The sequence below is a fragment of the Mastacembelus armatus genome, chromosome 20 (assembly GCF_900324485.2).
Source record: "Mastacembelus armatus chromosome 20, fMasArm1.2, whole genome shotgun sequence".
Classification (NCBI taxonomy): domain Eukaryota; kingdom Metazoa; phylum Chordata; class Actinopteri; order Synbranchiformes; family Mastacembelidae; genus Mastacembelus; species Mastacembelus armatus.
In genome coordinates, this window is record NC_046652.1 from 5,572,501 (window position 1) to 5,596,404 (window position 23,904).

At 38.4% G+C, this 23,904-nt stretch overlaps 1 protein-coding gene across 3 annotated transcripts in view; it reads right to left on the minus strand.

The window, feature by feature from the left end:
• The window catches only part of myripb (myosin VIIA and Rab interacting protein b), an 89,821-nt gene that overhangs the window by 22,638 nt on the left and 43,279 nt on the right, over window positions 1-23,904 (minus strand). For all 3 annotated transcript variants that reach the window (XM_026292472.1, XM_026292470.1, XM_026292471.1), the window contains exon 3: window positions 6,258-6,394. In XM_026292472.1, coding sequence (XP_026148257.1) covers window positions 6,258-6,394 — 137 coding nt within the window. The remainder of the gene's footprint in view (window positions 1-6,257; window positions 6,395-23,904) is intronic.

The following is a 23,904-nucleotide window of genomic DNA, read 5'->3' on the forward strand; positions in this document are numbered from 1 at the left end:
CAACCCTGGTCTGTGAGTGCTACTGTCCTGCTTGTTTTCCAGATATCCCTGCCCTACCCACTGCTGATTACCTGGATCAGGTGTGTTCAGCTAATCAGAAACTGCAAGGGCAGGGATAGTTGAAAAACCTGCAGGGCAGTAGTGCTTGAGGACCAGGATTGGAGACCCCTGGGTCAGGGTTAGGTATTTAGTCGTGATGGTTAGGGTTAGGGTTAGGGTCAGGTATTTAGTCGTGATGGTTAGGGTTAGGGTCAGGTATTTAGTCGTGATGGTTAGGGTTAGGGTTAGGTATTTAGTCGTGATGGTTAGGGTTAGGGTCAGGTATTTAGTTGGGATGGTTAGGGTTAGGGTTAGGTATTTAGTCGTGATGGTTAGGGTTAGGGTCAGGTATTTAGTTGGGATGGTTAGGGTTAGGGTTAGGTATTTAGTCGTGATGGTTAGGGTTAGGGTCAGGTATTTAGTTGGGATGGTTAGGGTTAGGGACAGGTATTTAGTCGTGATGGTTAGGGTTAGGGTCAGGTATTTAGTTGGGATGGTTAGGGTTAGGGTCAGGTATTTAGTTGGGATGGTTAGGGTTAGGGACAGGTATTTAGTCGTGATGGTTAGGGTTAGGGTTAGGTATTTAGTCGTGATGGTTAGGGTTAGGGACAGGTATTTAGTCGTGATGGTTAGGGTTAGGGTCTAGAGAATGCATTATATCTATGAGTGTCCTCACAACTATAGTGAGACATGACTCTCTCTCTCTTTTCTGTGTGTGTGTCTGTGTGTCTCAAACGAGAACATTCCTCAGCCGAATGTCCATCTTCAATGTCACCATCACCAGTGTCTCACCCTAACTCCTAAGCACTTGCCATTCTGCGACTTAGAAGAGTGAAGGAAATTGCTCGATATCGCCATGGTAACTGCACAGACGACAGTGGTGGCCTGTGTATGTGAGGTGTGAGGGTGTATAAGTGAGTGTGTGCATGTGTGTTGTTGTCTGCATGAACTACATTACCTTTCTGTAAAGAGAAAATGGACAAGACACAAATGCATGTTGGTAATGAGATTTCTTTTCCTGTTACTAACAACTAAACTGTAATGTATTCTCTTCTAGCAGTTTCTTCCATATGTTTCTATCCATTAGAGGGTTTTTGAAGTTTTTCCCTTATTTGATTTGATTTGTATAGAGTACTGTACAAATTGTGAAGCTCCTTGAGTCAAATTAGTGATTCATAATATTGGGCTCTAACCTTTTTGCTTTGATTTGATGTGAGTTTTGTCAATGACTGTGGTTGAAATTTAAAGAAATAAATTTTTTTGATGGAAAGTTAGCACCTACTTTAATTATTGTATAACACTGGTTTTAATAAAAGGTACATTAATCATTTATATTCTACACCCTCATTACAGTGAGCATTAAATTGAGATTTCAGACAATAACTTTCCTTTTGCATTGTCACTGACAGGTTGTAGGTTGAACTCTGTATAGAGCAAAATGATCACATGTAAATTTAATACAACAATTTGAGGTGATTTTATACTTTTGAGGTACAGAAGAAGAGAAATGCTGGTTTTCTGGCTTTAAACATGCCAAACGCAGTATAGTATATAGTATAGATCTCTGACAATGATACATTCCTTAAACATTGATCATTAACTGTATAAACCCAGCTAAAAAAGTGGTGATTTTCTAATTGTTGTTTTCCACAGAGAGGTCACCAGTCCATCACAGGGCCACATAGAGACAAACAACCTCACACACTCACACTCACTCCTATGGGCAATTTAGAGTCAGCAATCAACCTGACATACATGTTTTTGGACTGTGGGAGGAAACCAGAGTACCTGGAGAAAACCCACACAAGCACAGAGAGAACATGCAAACTGCACACAGAAAGGTCCCATACTAGGTTTCGAACTAGGAACCTTCTTGTGAGGGAACAATGCTAACCACTGATCCACCATGCTGCCCTACAAATTTTATATTTAACAAAATTTAAAAAGACACATTGATTATTAATAGTTACATTTTACTATTTTTGTTCATTTTGGGTGGAAAACTGCCAAGATGCACTAGAGTTAGAAGTGCTTGATGTAATTATACAATCTTGTGATTCTTGGAAAAAAATATTTTTAATTTGAACCCAAAATGAAATGTTAATTATAATAAAACAGACTACTGAAAATCTTGCAATTCCAACATCGTCTCATTTTCCTCCCAAAATGTTAATAAAAAAATAAAATAAAAAGAGTAAATAGGAAAAAACAAGACAATGAACGTGCATAAACAAATGAGGCAATAAAGCTACACTTAGATTTGACATTCCTGAAGTGCCAGCAGCATTGCAGACGGAGCAATGAGAGTCCAGACGGTTTCTCTTCAATTACAGTGCAGCATCTGGCAGCTCACACGTTTACATAAACATACTCAGAACAATGGTTGAATTGACAAGATGTCTGTTTATATCACGACAGGCTGGGTGGTAGTGAAAAGTAAACAGACCTGCTCTCAGTTAATTTGTTCAATTCATTCGGGAGATACTGCCAGTGTAATTTAAATTAGACATAAAGATAAACTATAGGTCAAATCAATTAGGGTATTATAGGTCAAAATAACAATCTTTTAAAAACTGAAATAGTTCTATTCATATTACTGACTGTCCAGGTGGTCATGAGCATTCATTGTTTGTTCATGTGTGTGAGTACAGACATGAATTGTTGTGTGGTTCAACAATTTAGCCCAAAGCCCAACAACTGAAAAATGAACCTGACTATTTGGACTGATTGAAATGCTGAGTCACCAAGAGACAATCTGCCCATGGGTCCCTGAAATATTTGAGCTAGAATACAGTGGGTTTATTTTTCAATACCCTCTATAAAAAGCCTTAAATTGGTACAAGTGAATCAAAAGATCTTTGTGGTTTGTTAGAACAGCTTCCCTGTTTTGGTGTGGAGGAAGAGTAGTTGACTCAAGGTCAAGGCTTGTGTCCTCCTGGCACTGACTCACTAAATTAGCCACATCCAATTTTCCGCACTGTAGTTCAGTGTGGAAAATTGAGACAGTTTTTGTAGCCACTCATTGGACAGAAGTGGATCATCTCTAATTGTCACTGCTTGACATAAGTACTTCACATGCATCATTCTCCTGCTCTATACTCTGCTCATACTCATTTAACAGTTATGAAACAATACTGGTCCTAGTTTTCATTAAGGCATTTGATTTCATTTGGCTGTGCTGCACCTAAATAACAGTTGACATTGTTGACAGTGTGATAAAGTTTGTGTAGAGAGGAGGTCTGGCTTGGATTGGTGGAATGAAAAAGGACTTTAATAGGAGGCAGTTGTTTATTGACTATGTTTTAGGTCACTGAGTTTTTCCAGCATATAACCCTACATTAAACTATCTGTCAGTTTTACACTTCAATTTTATAATCATAACAAACACAGTGTGATGTATTTAAAAGAGCTCTTGTGAGTCAAGTAGTTGTTTATTTTTATTTCTAGTCATACTGACATGCCTAACACTCCAAGTGACTGGATATTTCATTTTAAAAACATGACACCATCCATGTGCCTACTAAGTTGATACACACTGGATCAGTGCTTGGAATCTGTGGATCCATTTAACTGAAGCTAAGAGAAATGTAAATGAAGGATGTCTACATGTTTCCATCTTCTCTAATATTGATCCATCTATTATCTATACCTGCTTCTTCTTAATTAGGGTCAGAGGGGTCAGCTGGAGCCTATCCCAGCTCTCTTTGGGTGAAAGGCAGGGGTACACCCTGGACAGGTCACCAGTCCATCACAGGGCTCTTCTCTAATACGTTTTTGGTCATTTTTGTAGTATGGCTTCACCATGATTAACGAAAATACCACATCTAGAGGGTTTGATGATATCTGTTGCAGACCACACTGGAGCATTACTCCCTTGCATTGGGGACAATTGATACAAAAACACAAATTGTTTGCTGCCTGTTCTATTCCTGTTTGTTTGAAGGTCATACTTTCTGTCTGGGCACATGATTGATGTGAAACAGCCCTATCTCCCTCACCAACTGTCATGTCAGCTGACATTTCACCCTTGTGTGGAATTGATTTCATCAGCATTGGCCCTGTGACAGTAAATAAAACAGATAAATCATTGGTGAATAGGAAGTAGTTTTAAATTGGCCGCTTTTCAATGCAAGAGAGGAGAATTATATTAAGGTTTCTGGGGTACAGAGATGCTCTGAGCAAGCTGCTGTAACATCAATCTGTTAATGAGCAACATATGGATTTTTTTCCAATCAGTTATTTTATTATGGTATAATCTCATTGTATTATACTTAGCTGAAAGCACAACACCCTTAATGTACATCATCATAATCTGTTTCTGTAATATATTTGTTGAAACATTTGACATATCACATTGTTTGCTAAAAAAACAGATTAAATGGAAAAATATACCATAACTTTAAGAAACATCTTTGGCAGCCAATAAATCTGAGGTTTTTCTGAACAAGCCAAAAATATCTGACTGTCTCTGATGTCTAGAAACACATGTGGAACATGTGGGACTTATACACCTCACAGTATATCTATGATCATATAGCAAGTCAGGCAGTTAAGTGGGAACATGAGTATTTGAGAACTGGAAGTGGTATTATCTGTGAGCTGAGACACCAGTAGGTGGGTCACATAATCCTTCCTCTTTTTCTACAGATGATATAAGAGACAAAAATAGAGGAAAATGAGTGGAGGGCGAATGGGGCAGGAGGGACAGAAAAGTGAATGGGATGAGAATCCTTTTGTTCGCTCATACACCACAGCTGAAGCTGGGTGCAACAAAAACCATGATTGTCCCAGGAAAAATTCTTCACTACAATAATCTTTCTATCAAAAAAATACATAAATGTCAAAAATGCTTGTCAGTGGGAAATCCAGTCAGTAATGGACTATGACTATGAATCATTAATACAGTATCATAGCAATTACAGCAATAAAGCCACTTCACTGCTTAGCTCCCTATGTTACAACAATTTGTTTCATGTTTTTTGTTTTCTGTATTATCTGCAAAGTATGAACACTTCAGGTGTGCTCAACTCTCTTAGAGTTATCTCCTATTCCACTGCCACACCATGTTATTAGACTACATAAACATAAACACTTTCTCACCAATATATGTTCAGATGCCTTGTAAAGCAAATCAGATTATTTTCTAGCCATATAAGCTATATAAGCTTTTGCAATGGCTAGACATGCATTAATGTGGCAGTAATTATAGGCACAGATTTGCTAGCATTACCAGACATTTATACTGTGACTGTGCTTGCATGATCGCAGGCATAATTTCTTATATTTATGATGGCATTAACTTTGTCCATATGACTTATGCCTACCAACTCAGCCTGTTCATTACAGACAAAATAAACAGCACCCAGTTGTGTCACAGTGTATTCCTAAACATCCTGTCATTTCAGTCTCATCCAATTTTGCCTCAAGTCTGACCTGATTTATCCCCTTTGCTCCCTTCATCCATTTAATCCCATGTACCAGAGTCTGAAATAATGCTTTGTAGTGATCCACACTGGCAGACCGATCATGTAACAGCTTGGTCTACACAATGTTATCTGGAGGTGGAATAAAAGCTGCCCTGCTATAGTCCTTCAGAGAAACAAGTCAATGAAGACGCAAAGTGGCCAGAGCCAGAGACTAACTGGCAGGATGAAATTTCATTTCACCAGTAGTCTGTCACCATCACAACTGAGACATTTCACTTTAACACCAGCATACCCACATCACATACAAATTCACATCACATGTACATATACAACAGCAAACAGGAGTATTTTTTTAATGGAGGTGATTCTTCTACAAATCAAATATATAATAAAATTAATTAGAATTAAACTTAATGGAAAGTGAAATACAAATAGTTCTATGTCACAATTAACCACCCTAACCCTAACCCTAGAGACGTGTATATGAGTATCTGTGAGTGTTTGAATATTTGTCTGTGGAAAATCTTTATTTCTGATTGAAAAAATAATTAAGTGAATCCGTCAACAAGAGAAGAAAATGTGTGAAACAACGTCAGTGATCATTTAACAAAACACACTAATGACTAGTCAAGTGAGCTTGTCTGTTTGTACTCTTAATGTCTTAATGCCGTTAATGCATGTTTATTTTCAAATAGAGAAATCGTATAATTACTCCTCTGGCCAAAACAGCAATCTAACTATACACAGAGGCCATGCACAGCTGAATAGAAAAAGATAAGTGATTCAAGTTACCTGGAAGATCAGACAGTGCTCCTCTCTCAATAATGTGCTTTCTGTACAGAGTCTTCAAAACCTTGGCACTGCCAAACCTCTTGAAGCGAATCTTCACGTTGTTATAATACCATTCAAGGGATTGTGTTCTCAATATCCTGAAGACGAGAGAAAGAAGTAGTGGAGGAGGGAGGAAAGGAAAAAAAAAGTCACATTAAGTCAAAAAGAACAGATGGCAAAAAACTGGCACCAATCAGATTTAATTATAATTACACCAGGCTTATAATGTTGACTTCAAGCCAAAACCTCCATTAAAATCTGCTTGAGTGTATTTAATTATGAAAGTGTGAACAAACAGACCCTACAGACTTTTTAGTCATTTTAAAAAGAATGATGTCTTTCCTAAAATAATAATGTATACTAATACAGTAATAGTCATAGGGGACTTTGAATATAGTTTTGTCTTTGCTGTCAGACTGTCAGTATTTAAAGCCCTGCTCCGAAGCAAATAAGTGGCTTTTTAAGGAGATTCACAGATACATCTGTGTGTGTGTGTGTGTGTGTGTGGAGGCGTTATAAAAGATATGAAATGTATTTATGTACAAAACTATTGTTATCTTCTACAATGAAATAAAGGTACAGCAACTGTGCTAGAATGGCTACAAATACATCTCCATTACTTCAGTGTGATATCTGCAACTATGTGACTATGTGCTGACTGAGGAGTGAGAGTTAACGTAGACTAACATTAATCTCATCCTGGTCAAAGATATTCTGCTTCACATATTGTGTGTCCAACAAGAAAACAAGAGAAGACAGGCAGGGAAGACAGGCATAGCAATGCACTACATTTTGCCTATATTTTAATCTGACTGCAGTGGTATTGTTGAGAATCAGAACCAGTTTATTGCCAAGTATATTGGACAGACATGGAATTTGACTCTGGCATAGTGACTCTTGTCATAAGCCAAAAATATATACACAAGTTAAAAAAATATATATATATACAAGTGGAAAGAAATAGAGACGGGTTAAATAATGACAAAAACAATAATAATAGGCTAAACTAATAGGTTTCTGTCATCTCAGTGCAAGCAGTCCCACTACACTTACACAGCTATTGACTGTTTTGTTTTCTTCAATAATAAAAAAAAAAATTATGAAATTAATATTTTAAAAAACCCACTATTTATGCTATTCCAAATACCCGATACAGAGTCGGCTCCATTCCTACAATAGAAATTTACTACACAATGAATCTAATATTCACTATAACCTGAAAAAATTGCAGTTAGGCATTAAAATCCTCCTTATCTTAATGTTAGAAGAAAGGTACAGTAGTTAGCCAGACATGATAATGTTTCTAGTGTTTGTTATAGCAGAGACACAATTTAATCCATCCATCCATTATCTGTACCTACTTATTCCTAATTAGGATCACAAGGGAATTTAACCTATTCCCTAAAGCTTTGCTCCAACATTTTTAAATGACAGGTATTCCTCTCACTGCAGCCCTATGCAGATCACCTCAACATGCTGAGAAATCCAGAGCTTTACAGGTCTGCTACTCCTGGTTATGGTTGCGCTCAGCTATGATTGGAGAAGCACTGTACGGGAGTCATGTCAATTTAAGAGCCTATTTATAGCATCTGAAGATGAATGAAGCATGATATTGCTTCCCCAGAGTAATCTGATCTTAAAAAGAGAGGCAGAAGAGAGGCGAGTGGAGTGGATAAGCTGAGGCTTTCAAGCAAGACCTGCTGCTTGAGCTTCTGCAAATACACATTTCATAATGAGTCTGGGAGGTTCCTTGATGCTCAGCTGCTGCATGAATAAATAAAAGGGATTCCTTGGGATGGTCTTCTGAAACTGAGTCCACCCATCCTCCATCATTTCTTCACTCGCCTTAACAAAACTCTTCATTGAGGCCTCGGGTCCAATGCCTCATTTCTTATCATCTCCTCTCCAGCCTCATTGCTCACTATATTTCAGAAGATCAATTTGCACGTCTAGATGAGGTCTACATAAAACATAAAGAAGAATATATAAAAAGGATATGAAGTCTAACAAAAAGTATCTGGCATTCCTGAGAGTCCACTTCCACTGGCAAAAAGAACTATTACCATAATTGACTTTCTGAGCCTTCTAATGAATTGGTTCAGCTTCTGTTGAAGCTGCCACAGAGACGGGAGAGAAGTGCAAAGGGAGAGGAGAAAGGGTTGGGGGGCTAGACCCTATTCTCTTCTACAGACTTACTTTGTGACTCTTCTTGTTAATAGATGAAAATAAGGGGGAAAAACCGCAGATTGTTCGGACATCCAGGGTTAGATCAAAGCGTCTGATGTTTGCTGCCTCACAAAAGAACTACAAAGCTCATGATAAGAAGTTAAAATCCTCAAGCTGTGAGGTCTTTAAAAGGTTGGAGGAGTTATTATATCTAACACAGTCTTGCTTGCTATTATTGTGTAGTGTGAATCAAACACACACTAAAAAAGTTTTTTGAGGGAAGAAGAGAGTAATGAAAAACTGAACTTTCCACTAGCAATACTTAGTTCTACTCGACTCCACTCCTCTCTGTTTTTTGGGGTTTTCTCTATTGTTTTATCAGAGTATTTCTTTTATTTTTCCTTTTCCTTTCCTGTTTGTCTTCCTTCCAGACACATGCATTCAGTACAAATATAAACATTTGAAAATATAATACATAAAACTGTGTGTGTATAAATACAGGTAATATTACCAAGTTTCAACCTAAATGAGCAGGGTCTTTATACTCTTTAACACTGTTAACACTGAATTTCATATATGACCCAGTGGTTGGCAGTTTCTCTCATACAGAACAGACGGTCATTAAGTGAACAGACCTCTGTGACTGGACACACATTTATATGCAGTGTGTGTTTCATAGCAGTTTAAGTTTCAAGCAATTTTAATTGTATTTCTGCTACAATGCAGCATTTATCCTGAGCAGCTACTGCAGGTTCACAGTAAGGTATTCTCCTACATTCACTTCACCTACCTGCGTCTAAATATAGGAGCAGCTGAGCTCCAGGCAGTGGTCAGGCAATTTACTCAGCCATCTCTTCCTCCTACAAGCTTTTTCTTTCAAGACCTAAACCTGTCATTTTTACTCTCACCCTCTCTCTCTGTTTCTCTCTTCTCCTTTATCACCCTACTCTCTCTTCAGAACTTCACCATCCAGGATGTTAAAGATGAATGTGTCGGTCTGCAGCTGGGAGAGCCCATGGCGCAGTACGGAAGAATGGAAATGAATTATATCAGGACAAGTGCTCACAGACAGAACATAGAGGGACCAAAGTGAAATACAAACCTCTCACAAGGTGTCCGGTTTCTCTACCAATACTTTATCAGTTTATCAGGTGAGAGTAGGATTCAACCTTGACCGTTACATATTGTTTTTTAAAATGAACAGAAACTTAGATATCTAACATTATCTATGTGTATACAAGGGAGACAGTTTAGTAAACACATTTTGATTCAGAAATGTTACATAATGCTTTTACAATTCCTCTTTTAACTCTTCAAGCTATCTGATACTTGACAATTTGATATCTGTGCATTTAACACACACTAACTAGATCCGACCTTTACCACTGTACAGTAACAGGAGTATTAAGACTGTGCCTTTGTCATTTTACTGCAATACAATAATCATCTTACATCACAACCAATTTTTTAGAACTCACCTCAGTTCGTTTTGTTAAGTATATTGTCCTATTATCTCCAGATGTGAGTTTTAATTTGCTTCATAATGAGTAATGACTAATCACTACGACATTTGAAAGACATGTGATCCCTTATAGATGTTGATAATCATTAGAGGAATATGGTAAAACCTTTATCAATCCAAAAGTTAGAGCATTCGTTCAGTGTAGTGTAATCCAGCATTTGATACAATTACCTTAGGACATGTTTCCTCTCACAGCTGGCCAGATGTCACAGTATTTGTTGTTGTTCAGCTGTACTAGTGGGTCATTTTAGGATGCAGGTCTCTTCAAAATTATAACAGATTAGAGATTGCTTTGAAATCCTCCATGGGACCATAATGTTCCGATAATGAAATGACTAAGCTACACAGACAGGTTTACACAGGCTGCACTATATTTACATATATTTCAGCTTGGATATATAGAGCATATGGTAAAGTGAGATAATCGGCTCTCAGCCTCCTGTTTCTGCACAGCCTGAGCACCACATAGGATTTTAAGGGGAACATGCAGAGAGGCAGAGTTCTGCAGCAATGTGCAGAAGAGATTGCGTTTATATGTCGCACCACTCAAATGTTTCTCCATCTGGCTACTGAGTGTGGAAACTGAAATCTGCAGGTCCTTGAACCCTTTAATTGAGCAACTGAGCCAAAATCACGAAGAGCCAACATGATTTGAGGCTGAAAGAGGCAAATATGGCAACAAATTTAATTTGTTCAATGTCAATAATTACAATGCTTGGGATTGTACTTAAATCTCATTAAATTGACACCACTTCCATTTTTATAGGTTAGTCTATGTGTGAAACCTAATTTTATCCTCTTAATGTCATCAAACACCTCAGCCAGGAAATGAAAAAATACTGAAATAAAAGGATTTTAGAAGTTACACAATAGGCGCACATGGAAGCTTTTTTTAAAAAATGATTATTTTTTCTATTGCACTATATACAGAGAGAGTGCACTTCTTATGTGATCAATATTATATGGAGATTTAGTTACTTAGAAGCTGCCCCAGATTAACATCTCTTCAAGTTATCAGTGTGGTCATTAGAGGTGATTGCTTTCTTTCTAATTTTTCAGAGAAAAATGTCTGAAGTGCTTCATTAAAAGAAAACATGTTTATATGGAAAGCTGTAGGCTTTGCTGAAACCAGTGGTACATCTTTCAAAATATGCGGAAAAACAAAATTCTCTAAAATTCCTAAAATATTTGACAGTTAAAGCACTCGATACATAAAGCTTGTGACTTCAAACAAAAGGTCCTGGGTCAAAAAGGGGAACATGGGCTGAGTGTCTCTCATCCACTTGTCTTTGACGTCTGCTGCTGTTGACTGGGTTCTAAGGAGAGGTGGTTAAAATGACACACACTGATCACAGCACAGTAATTTGTAACGGTTCCAGGTCATTAAGGTTATCAATCCCTTTCCCTTCAATTCAGCATGTACACAGAGCTCACTTAATGTTAAGTGTCTATCTCTGTGGTGTCCTGGTGGTCTAGTGATCTACAGTAGACACACAACCTGTGACAGCAAGATGGTTTGAACCCAGCAGTGTAACTTCATCATGCACCATGTTCCTATTCCTCTCTGTTGTTTCTTGGTTTCACATATGGTGGCTCTTGTCATATACATATGTCAGACAATGTGGTCATTACTGCTGGCATCTATATTAACACTTGTGATATGCCATCAGTCTGTTTTAAACTAGACTAGACTACAAATTGCTGCATTGCTCTCACAGAATGTTTATTGTTTATGATCACTCTGCTCAATATGTCTTTATTATCTCCGTTGGACCTGTGATCTCACATCCTCTTTTGCTACTGAGTGTGGGGACATTTAACTGGACTAAATGAAAATGAGCTCTCACATGAGACACATAGAGGTACAGCGCAAACAACACTCTACCCAGCTCAGTCTGGCAGACAGGGCGTGGGAGACGAATGACGATTAATCACTGATACTAGGCACACAAATGCACACACACACCAGCTGCATGCACGCATCCATCTCCTCTCTCTTACTCATCCATTCTGTCCCATTTATAGCATAGAGTTTTTGTCTATGCTACCCTTGAGTTTGCTTTGACCAATGGAGAGGTGGAGAGAAGAATGGCTCACCACCTGCTTTCAAGCTCGGAGTTTGCCTCCATGTCTTTACTTTGATACTTGGTCACATTTGAAGTCTCTCAGTCTTTATTTCACATTAGAACTTGATATCCAACAGCGACATGTTTCTTATTTAACTGTAATAAAATAGAGGATGACCATTTACAAAATATATGCTGATACTGAGGTCACAAATGTGTGAAGTAAAAGTGTTTTGTAATTACTTTGACTGTATCTTGTTGGATCCACATTAGAAGTGTAATCAAAGATCATTCAAAGATACCTTAATGTTTTTTGCAAATTACACTAGCCACACTGTAACAGTGCACAAACAGATGGGATGAACTTTATGCTGGAGAAGGGTGTGAGGAGTAGGCGTGAGGATAACAGACTGCATGTGGAGATCGCAGCCATAAAGATGAAATACAGCACTATGCATTAACTGATGGGCCCAGTGACAGTTAATTCTACAATGAATAACTTACCAACCATAATACCATCCTGGGAGGAGTTTACCTCAGTGTGACTGAACAAAAGTTGGCCGTGAAACAATTTCAAAATTCAGCTAAATTATAATTTCTTAACCCACAATATATTTTATCTAGCCTTTTAATTACACATGTATGCCGCATTAGGATAAGACATCCCAGAGCAATAACAGAGGAGCCTGAAGCCAAAACATCCCAGGGCAAGAAAGCTCAGCTATAAACACTATTAAACATAAAAGTGCCGGATAATGATGACAGCTGAATACAAAAGCAGTTATATGCTGAGGGGATTGAATGAGTTCTGTAATTAAGCTCATTGGGATATATGGTGTATAACACACTGCTGTTTCAGCTTGATTCACAAGAACCTTTGCCTTCTCACTTCATGTCAGTATGCACATGGGTGTGCATCACCCTAAAGTCCAGGGCATAATTCCATTGTGATCCCACTGATTAACTGAATCCACGAGGCCGGGGATGTGCAGTCTGGATGTTGGGGTGTGTAGATCCCTTTGCTCTCACTTCCTCTCTAAATCATTATCAATAATCATCCTTTGAGTGGGATCAAGGTGATACTCTCCATCTGTGGGCAAAGTCAATACTGAAAGACACAGAAGACGCCAATGTATGGACAGACATGTAGCTGCTGCTGCAGATTTCCGATTTTACACAAACTGTCAGATGATTGTCTGAAAGGAGAAGAAGCTTCTGAAGATACTGAGGCTTGAAATTCTGGTCAGCTGGATGTGGTACAGTTATTGTGGTAAAATGCTGTATTGGTGATTTTAATAGAAATAAAAAGCTGTTACTTTGTCCTACATGTTATGTTACATTGTGTCTGTCTAAGGGAGGATATGCATGTGTAGCAATGTGCTTGCAGGAAGCAACAATATGTGTGTTTATGCACCCGCAGGTATTGTGGCATCAACACAGGTGGATGCCATTATGCCTGTGCACGTCCTCTGCAGGTAGGCAGGGATGATGATATTTAAAATCAGTGCATCACTACAAAGGAATAGGAGGCAGGTTCAGAGGATATTAAAATCCTTCACACTCTGACTCAGAGAAAGTACTTGCTAAAACCAGTGATGTGTATGTTTCTGAAGCTGTTGATGTAAACACAAACAGCAAGAGTGTGGAGATCCTGCAGCTGCTTGGTGGCCTGAAAAATGACATCAGCAAAAAAACAAGTGGAGAGAGCAGAACAGAGAAACAGAAAGAGAGAGTAATTGACAGAGCACAAAAGTACCTGTAACAGTAACTGAGAGAAAGTGCAACTAGAAGAAATATAAAGACTTTCATTCATATTATGTGAATCCATTGTCTGAAGTCAGGCAGATATTTCAGAGCCTCTGGGACTCATCTCACCTCTGCACACAGTATATACTTAACACAAATGGCAATTCCAAAAATTAGTACTGCATTTATAAAGTGCAATAGTAAGCTAAAATAAGGTAGAAACTAACCCTACCTACAGACAGGAGAAAACATTTTGCCTCTTGGCCATCAACAATCTGTAAAAAAAACACCTCATATGTCTACAGTGTTGCTTTGTGTTTATATGCTTGTGTGTGTATTTGTGTTTGTATGTTTCTTTGGGATCTCTTGCCAAATGTGCAGACAGTGCCTCACTTTGTGTTTGTTTGTGTGTGCTGACTGGATATGTGCTCATGTGTGTCTGCTTGGTGCTTTGATATCTGTCCCATTGGCAGCTCTGATATGAACTGCTGCTTTGATCCCATTTGAATCAGACAGCATCACCCAAATTCCTCAGCTACTGCTCTGAACAAATAGCCCAAAAGACACAGACACAGAGAGAGGGAGGGACGGGATTCAGGATTTATGCTGTTTTTCTTTGCTTTCTCTCAGCCGCTGTGTTTCAATTGAATAGCAGCTACTGGCTGCAAGAAGCCATGTGGCATTTCTGCCAGCAGTTTAATATGATTGAACAGTCTGTATTTGTTATATCAAGAGGTGTGAAGAGACAGTTTTTAAACAAAGGTAAAGCATAAATCTGTAACTGTTTGCATGGCATCGTCCTCTGCAACTGAAACAGATGTTAGCATTAGACAACATTAGAGTCGTAGAAACTTCCCTGTTGTTTATCTATTAATAAACTGATTATTATAATAATATAACTTATACCAAACTACATATGTGAATGCATGGAAAAGGCAATATATTAATAGCATCTTGCTCCTGTTTTGATGACAATGTCTCCAGTTAAGAAAAATGTTTGACTTTGTGATTTCTATGTTTATCCCACAAAATAATTAAAAAATGTCTTAGTGTATTGGTTAAAAAATGTTAACTAATTACCCCCAAAAATATATTCTTAGCTAAATTACTACAGCATAGAAAAAAAAAAACCCACCACTATTTACAAAATATAGCAGACCAGAAAAAATTTGCAGTGTCTCCTCAAGCTGGACTCTCAAAACTGCCCACAGGGTGAAAACACAAACATATTTGGAGCTGGCCAGCACCAACCTGCAAGTTCCAGAAGCCCAAGAGATACAGACTAAATAACATCAGATGATTTTAAATAAATGAGATCAAACAGCACTCCTCACTCAGGTGGGAAATCTTGACTAAACAAGGTGAGCAGAGTGCAGTCAGCTCTGCAGCAAAGCACCGGCTAAGCCTCATTTAGAGGGCTGAAAAATGGCAGAGGAGGTGCAATGAGACAGTGGCCTGGAGCGATGAGCAACCATTGATATGCAGCAGAATGAGAGAAGGAGGGAGAGAGCAATAAGGGTGTGTACAAACACCATCTAAAGGGAAAGTGGGATACTGACATTAGCATATTCTGCTAATTGTTATTCATTCACACTGGCTCTGTTTCCCAGAACATTAAGTCCATGGGTGAGAAGTGTGTATCCTGTTTCTCAGCTGCATGTGCATGTGCTTCAAAGACAACTTGTGAATACCAGCAAGCCATATGAAATATCAAACCAGCTAAAAAATAATTAGAATAAAAAATTCCTACAGGTGTGTTAATCTTAATATTTATAAGAGTTGGACTGTGCCATTATGGAAACAATGTTTTTTGTGGTTTGTGGCTTAGCTACAATACATTGATCTGTTTACTAAAAATAAATTGTTATGCAAAACGTAACATAATATAATATAAATTAATTTATTGGCTTTCACTTATCTGATTTTATCTATTCCAGCTCTGATGAATTTGTCTTCCTTACTTGTAGGCCTCTTTAATTTGAAGACATGACATGAGCATGAAAATCTAGTTGTGCCAATATCTTGTTTATTGGATTCTACAGAGTTCACTGTGGCAGCAGATCAGACAGTGTGATCAGCCTGGGAGAGGAAAAGTGAGGGGTGGGGAATGAGCACGGGATGAAAGATTGGTATTCATGCTGCATCATAGAGAGGTTCCAATCATTCATGCCACATTCTTTGAAAGATACAAATAAAAATGGGATGACATGAATTATAATTTAGTGAAGTTTTGTGGTAGTCAGCAAACTTAATGTTAATTGGAAAACGGAGATCCACTTCATTGATCTGCCATTCATTCAGCTCACATCCTCTCCTGCCGGCTCAACAGGATATGAGACATGACTGGCTGGGCTGTTGGACGCCTCCCACACTGGAGATGGTTTTGATAGATCACATCTGTAGAAGCAGCCACTGGAGCCAAGAACTAGTAGTGTGAGGACGGTAGGATTCAAAGGGAATGGAGTGGGTAGAAAATCGGTAGTGTGGCTAAGGATATATGCAGCCTTTCCTTTGTAAATGTTTGTATCATTCCAAGACTTCGTTGAAGATTATATTAACAGATGAATATTAACACAGGTGAAATATTGGAAACTAATACTCTCAAATGTTAATCTTAAAATCTTATTCACAAAACTACCAGAAATAATTCATTGTATGGTATTTAATTAGTAAAGGTCAAACTCAAGTGTTGTAGTTTTTTTGTATTAGTGATAAATTAGGTCTGCATGTTTTATTCACTGAACACTTGTAAAATGTGCGGAGTTTCTCTCCAATGAGTTCCTATTTGGATCTGTTTAAGAAAAACATTAAGCACTTTGAGCAGACTATTAGTTGGGAGCACTGTAATGCAATCAGTCCTAGAGGTGCTGAGAGAAACCAGCACTACAATGATATCATATAAACTGATGCACAAAATTCACAGTTTGGCATATTATAAAAAAGATTACATTCATTCACTGTTTCTTATTTTCATATGAAAATAATCCTCAACTTATTCCATCCATTCATCATCTATACCTGTTTATTCCTAACCAGGGTCCCAGGGATCTGCTGGAGCCTATCCCAGCTCTCTTTGGGTGAAAGGCAGGGGTCCACCCTGGACAGGTCACCAGTCCATCACAGGGCCACATAGAGACAAACAACCTCACACACTCACACTCACTCCTATGGGCAATTTAGAGTCACCAATCAACCTGACATACATGTTTTTGGACTGTGGGAGGAAACCAGAGTACCTGGAGAAAACCCACACAAGCACAGGGAGAACATGCAAACTCCACACAGAAAGGCCCCTGATGGGTTTCAAACAGTGTTAATTTTGACAGCAGATTTTAATTTAGTTTTAGTCATAGTCTTTTGACTAAAATGCAATTTTAGTTTTAGTCATATTTTAGTCATCTGCTTTGTTTTAGTTTTAGTCTAGTTTTAGTCGACTAAATAGCATAAGACTTTAGTCGACTAAATCTACTGTAGATTTAGTCGACTAAAATATATTGGGTTTAATTTAAGTGTAATTTATTAAAACTATTGTAATATACAAAATATTCTAAATTAAAATTAAATTAAAAACAAGTTTCATTAAATATATATGGACTATGGCCTTTCCATAAAAGACCAAAATTTAGATATGCATTGTTTATAACCTGCATATGACAGTCTTCATTCTTTAAAGCAAAAGAGCAACTCCAAAATATTTAAGAGAAAAACTGTATTTAGCAGTAATGCCATTGCATCAAACGTGAAACTGACCCATATATCTTCTCTTTGTTTTCTCCAGCTGTTGCCATTTCATTATAGTTTAAGTCAGACACAAACCCAGTGTAGGCTATGATGATGTCGTGTACTCGCACATCCAGCGTCACTAGGTGGATCAGTTACTTTTCAAATGTGCGTCTAAGAAGATTAATTCTGATTGGATCTTTTCTAAAAACGTCCCTCACTCACATTTTCGTCTCATTTTTATTAGTCAACAAATTGTCAATATATTTTTATTTAGTTTTCGTCATCATCACTTAATTTTTATTTAGTTATCGTTTCATTTTCGTCAGTGAAAATTTGTCGTTGACGAAAATTATAATGAAAATACTTCCTCAACGAAATTAACAGTGGTTTCAAACCAGGAACCTTTTTGCTGTGAGGCAACAGTGCTAACCACTAAAGCACCATGCTGCCCTAATTCAAAATTTGACACTATATATAAGAGTGTACATGATGTTGACCATGATTACTTCCTTAGGTGCACAACTAAACAGCTACAGCAGATACACTGGGACTGTGTTAGCTGTTTGCAGGACGTGGTTGAAGAGTGGAAGTCTCATTGTTTGTGCTGATTAGATGGCTCAGTGCAATTTTGGTGCTCATTTTGTACTGAAATTGCATTTGAGTTTATAACAACCTAAGCTGTCTCTTATGAACCTGTCAGCACATATACAGACCAATGGTCCATTAAGTGCAAACAAAAAGAACTACCTGTTTTGTTTCTGTGAATGCTCATGATATCACACATGGCCAAACACAGCTCTGTTTTGTAAATGGCTGATTAATTGTCTCAACACTCTATGCTTTTCACAGCTTTGCAAATTGTTATGACTGAAATGACCTGCCACAGAAATTACAGTCCCTGAAATGCACTAGGCAAATTTTTGCATCTGTGTGTCCACTGCATCGAAACACTGTGAAGCAGTACTTGAATCTCACACAAGAATGATTTTTAAACATTTTTTTCCCTTTTGTTAAGCAACAGTGTCAGACATCCTGAGCGCAGCCTTTTTGTGCTTACTGGTTTCTTCCTCCATCATTTTGCCCATTAGTCCCAGACTTGATATAAAATCACCTAGTTTTTTGATTTGACAAATGATATATAGCAAACACTGTGTAATACACTTTCTTATTCATACCATCTTGTAAATTTAACATAACCATGACCTAAATACTGATCAGTCAAAACATTAAACACCCTCTGAATATTGTGTAGGTCCCCCTCTGCCACCGAAACAGCTCTGAGTCTCCATTAGATCTATGAGGAGTCATCTGGCATCTGACACCAAGATGTTATCACCAGAGCCTTTCATTTTTGTAAGTTGTGAGGTACTGCCTCCACGGACTGGACCTGCTTTTTCATCCCATAAAAGCTTGATTAGATTGATATATGGTGACTTTGGAGGCCAAGGCAACACCTTCAACTTTTTATTGTGTTCCTCAAACCACACCTGAACCATTTTTGTAGAACGTCTGGGTGGATTATCTTGCTGAGAAGTCTGCAAACAGGGAATACTGCTACCATGATGAAGTGTACCTGGCTTTCTACAATGTCTAGGTGGCAAAATATTGCCCAGAGCATCACATCGTCTCTGCTGGCTGCCTTTACTCCATAGTGCATAGCCCTGTCTTCCCAAGATAAATGATGCACATGCACCTGGCTGTGCATGTGATGTAAAAGAAAAATTCATCAGAGCAGGCCATCTTCTTCCATTACACAACTGTCCAGTTCTGACACAGTGGACAGTGGACAAGGGTCAACATGGACACTCTGATTGGTCTGCAGCCTCGAGCGCAGTAAAGTGTGATGCACTGGAATCATGAAAGAGTGACACAGACTCTTATAGTAGCTGTCTCAATACAAAAGCATTACATGACAGCCTTGATTTAACAATGAAAAAATGTAGACAATACAATAACTGCCAGTGGCACAATGTCATTCATAGGTCAGTGTTGCATTCACATCAGCATCACAGCAGATAAGATTCCTGCAACATATAGGACAGATCAAGGAATCATCAGGGATCTGCCATGGATTGCCAACAACAGTCACAGGCCAGCTAGCAATTTAGGAAGGTGGTATCTATATGTTCCTGTAACTTTCAAAACTTTCTTGCACACTCTATTGGCACCCATTTAGAAAGCAATTAGGCTCAAAGCAAGGTAAAGTATTGACACAGAGGACAGATAAGTATGGAGCAGCATTACTGGGTGATACATGTCTTACTCCACTCTGAAGCCAACAGTTTCTGTCTCCAATCCCTATAACCCACAATAAAAACAACAAGAGGTTTAGCCTCTGTTCTGATCCACTAGCCAACTCACGGGATAAACCGATTTAGAAATCATGTGATTTCCAATCACCTCTGTGCTGTTGGGCTGCTGTGTGGACACTGTGAGCCACGTATGACCCCATTCATGTGCCACACTAGCAAGATCATGATCATTGTCCTCAATTATGAAATGCTGTCTCACTGTAACTGCATTCACAACTGGAACTGAAGTGGTATTCAGATCAGAGGTGTAAATGACAGAGGCTCACACACCTACACCTAGACATGTATACGTATATGTGGAGGAGAGTTGGATGTCACTCAGTAAAGTCAGGGAAACACTAATGACTCATGAGCTGTACCTGCAAAAATAACAAAGAATTAATGCAGAGAACATTCAAGGTTCTTTTTGTCTGTGTATGTGTTCACATCTTTACAAGGACAGCAGTGATTTATCACCTGCTTTAGGACTTCAGTCCATGAAGAGAAAAATGCTTTCCTAGGTCCCCAAAACAGAAAACATCTATAATGCAGGTATCCAAACAAACTCATACAATGCCTAGAAATACACATGACAATATGCATCTACGAAATCACACATATCACAGGTGTTGTCTGTTATGTGTGTGTGTGTGTGTGTGTCTACTGTTGCACCACAGTGTGTATAAAGCTCAAATCACCATCAAGACGTTTGATTGGCAGCTTTGGTGTCAGCTGGGTTTGACACATTTAAACTCATGAAGGAGAGTGGATGATTAGTGGCTCTCCTTCTAGTGCCTGCAGCTCATAGAAATGAGGAGTTTACAAGTTGGTCCAGCTGCACTCTACATCCTTCAAACTGTTTCAATTAATAAAAGGCTTCCTGCAAGAATGGGAGTGTTCAGATACATCAATGTGTGCTGATTGGAATGAAACAGCTAAAACAAATCATGCACATGGTCACATCTAGGTGCTGTCTGTGTGATTTTAAAGTTCTACACTGAAAATTGATTGTGCTACAGTGAGAGGAATTAGAGGGAAGTCTTCCATCCTTCATCTGAGAAGGCTTGCAGTGTTTAGACACTTTATTGGAAAAACACAGAAGAATAAGGCTGAAATTCAATGTCCCTAAAGCTTTTAAAAGCTAATAAAAAATACAGGGTAAACAAGTAGCAAGAAACAGACACAGGCACAGACATGTAAATGTGCTATTAAAGCCGAGACATGGCAAAGTACATACATGTTTATCTGCAGCCTGGTGCTGTAGGGAACACTCTCCCTGTTAAAGACTAGTATTGCTCATCCATGCTGATAAAAATACCCCTACAAGGAGAAATAAAAAACATCACGCTGTGACTCTCTTTCCACAGTAGAAACATACCAACCCATAACCATTTCCCAGGTTCTGCTTTTATTCCCACTGCCCTCTGCACACTTTGGAGGCCAGTTCCAGGAGGTAAATTTTCAGCCCTATAGTACTATATCAAGTTCTACTTGTGGGAGGAGCGAGCAGGGGCTCGCAGTGCTAATGTTTGGTTAAAAATCAATGTCATTGTGTCTCAACTATTAGCATGACAATCACACAAATACTGATTTAGAGGTAAAATGAGGATTTCCGGGAGTTGACCATGGGCAAAACGGCAAAGACATCCCATTTCTGCAAGCCTGTTCTGTTTGTACAGCAGCTAAATGATAATCTGCTTATACAGGAGCCATTAAATTTATATCTTCTGCTGAACTGTGTGTATGAGACATAGGAGCTCAGACCAGCACTGATGTCAAAAGTGACAACACAGGAGAAAATATAGTGGAAAGGCAAATCAGACCCAGCCACAGTTGCCTCCGGGAAATTTCAGGTTATGGCTCTTTAAGTTCTCATGGTGCAAAAAAAACATCTGCCTGTTCCAGCCACAGGTGCTTGTCTGTTAGTTTGATGTTTGAAGCATTGGTGTCATGAAAAACATACACTGACTCCTGTTATGGGATCATTTTGAGATGATAAAATGTATTCATGTGCACAAAATACACACAAAGCTAAAGCCTTAATGTGGAGGCAAATAGAAGTAAATAGAAGTAGACAGAGAGGACAAGGGTCATGGAAACTGTGCAGTCTAAGGAAAAAGTCACTAGGTTCATTTCCTGCCTCTCAATATTGTGTGTTAACAAGCAAATGTAACATAGCTCATCCTGTTTTATTACACCAAAATGGTGCTAGGTTTATCAGCCAATTAAAGTGTCAGTTAAATGGTTAAAGAATCTTTCTTGTTAAAAACCTCAGAGGAACTACAGCAATGTAGTAATGTAAAACAGCAGCATGCAACCAGAAGCATGTTAATTCAAACAATATAATATGTACCAAGTGGGGATAACAAATGTCAAGATGTCAGATGTTGGTTATTAAAAATAATGGAAAGCTACAAAAATGCATTGCCAAATAAAGCTCCAATAAAAAAAAAAAACTCTATAGCTGCCCATGTAATTTTTATCAAATTGAAAAGATAAATGTTCATACTACAACAGCAGACCAGGATTTGTGCATGTCTGTGGCCATCAAGGTTGCTGATCAGTGCCTGGATTATTGCTGTCTGAACATAATGCCTGTTATTTATACAGAATCTAAATCCTCTTCATGTTGAAAAACATACATTCACTTCTCTATAGAGGTTAAAACAAACAGCAGCTTGTAGTATCTGTAAATGTGATTGTATGTATTTGTGTGGATGCTTGTTACACCATACCCAGTACACACTAGTACTACTGGCAAGACGTCAGTGTTACTGCAGGCCTCCTAGCACATGTCTTAATGCCCCAAACTAACAAACTAATCAGCTTCTGTTTGGCCTTTAGAAGAAGGCAGCATAATTGGAAAAAAAACTACCAGAGATCACTTATATTAGACTTACATTTAAAATAAGACAGACAGTTGTTTTCCAACTAGAGGATAACTTATGTGTGGCTTTCTGTCTGTGAGTATTCAGAGACTGTGTGTAGTTGCACATTGTTGCGCAGCACATTAATGTGCCTCCATGCATGGACAAGAAACTCCTCCTAATTAAAATATTTATAACAGAATAATGTGGCTTGCGTGCACATTTGGGGGAGGATAAAAAAATTAAAAGACAGGAGTTAAAGACAGAAAAACAAAGCAGGGAAATAAAATGCAAGAGGAACAATTCAATTTTAGAATCACAGCAAAACAAATAAATTAATAAATAAAAATCGAATGGCATATCTACTGTTGGATAATTGAGGCTTTAGGTGGCTTTAGCCTGTGCATGTGCCCAGTGTGTGATGACTACAAATCTGCTTTGCCTTGACAGATCACACTTTTGAGCAGCGTGGCTTTGCCCTTGTGCTTGTTCATGGACAGCCGGTGTATGCACATGAGACCATTTGACAGTCTGTTCATTTATGAAATTATTTTATAATTTGATTGAGCAGAATTCTACCTGGACCTAAAAAGACAAGAAATCATCCACAGATTACAAAAAAAAAAAAAAAAAAGATAAAGATACTGTCTGGCAGTACACTTATTTATGATTCCTCTTTAAAGAGAACCGCTTCTTTTAAAAAGAAAAGCCTCCCTTATCACTGTATTTATGTCCCAACACTTCAAATTAATGTCCTTTCTTTGCAATCATCCATTCCAACCATCGGCTAACACCTTTTTACAAAATAATATTTAGAGCACCTCCGGCCACCACTTGTGTGAACTGTAAATCAGTGCTCCAATGAATGTCTCCACCCACAGAGAGTAATTCATGCTAAAACCAGATTTAAGCCTGTTTAATGCACTAATGAAAAGTGCTGTATTTATTTGCAGCTAGTGGATGGCAGTGTTGTGACATCACACCCATCTGCGACTCAATCTGAACCTCTAATGAGAACATTATTGAGCCCCAGGCAGAGACACAAAGAAAGATAGAGAGGAAGGAGGGGAGGAGCTCATATGCTGAGAAATGATTAATGCAAATCTGGCCACCTCTTCTGACTACCATCGTCGTTTTCCTTCCTTCTTCTCCTCCATGCTACCGTCTCTTCGCTTCCTGCTTCTCCTTCATGTCTGATACTACAGGACTCAGAGCCAAGCAGTAGGT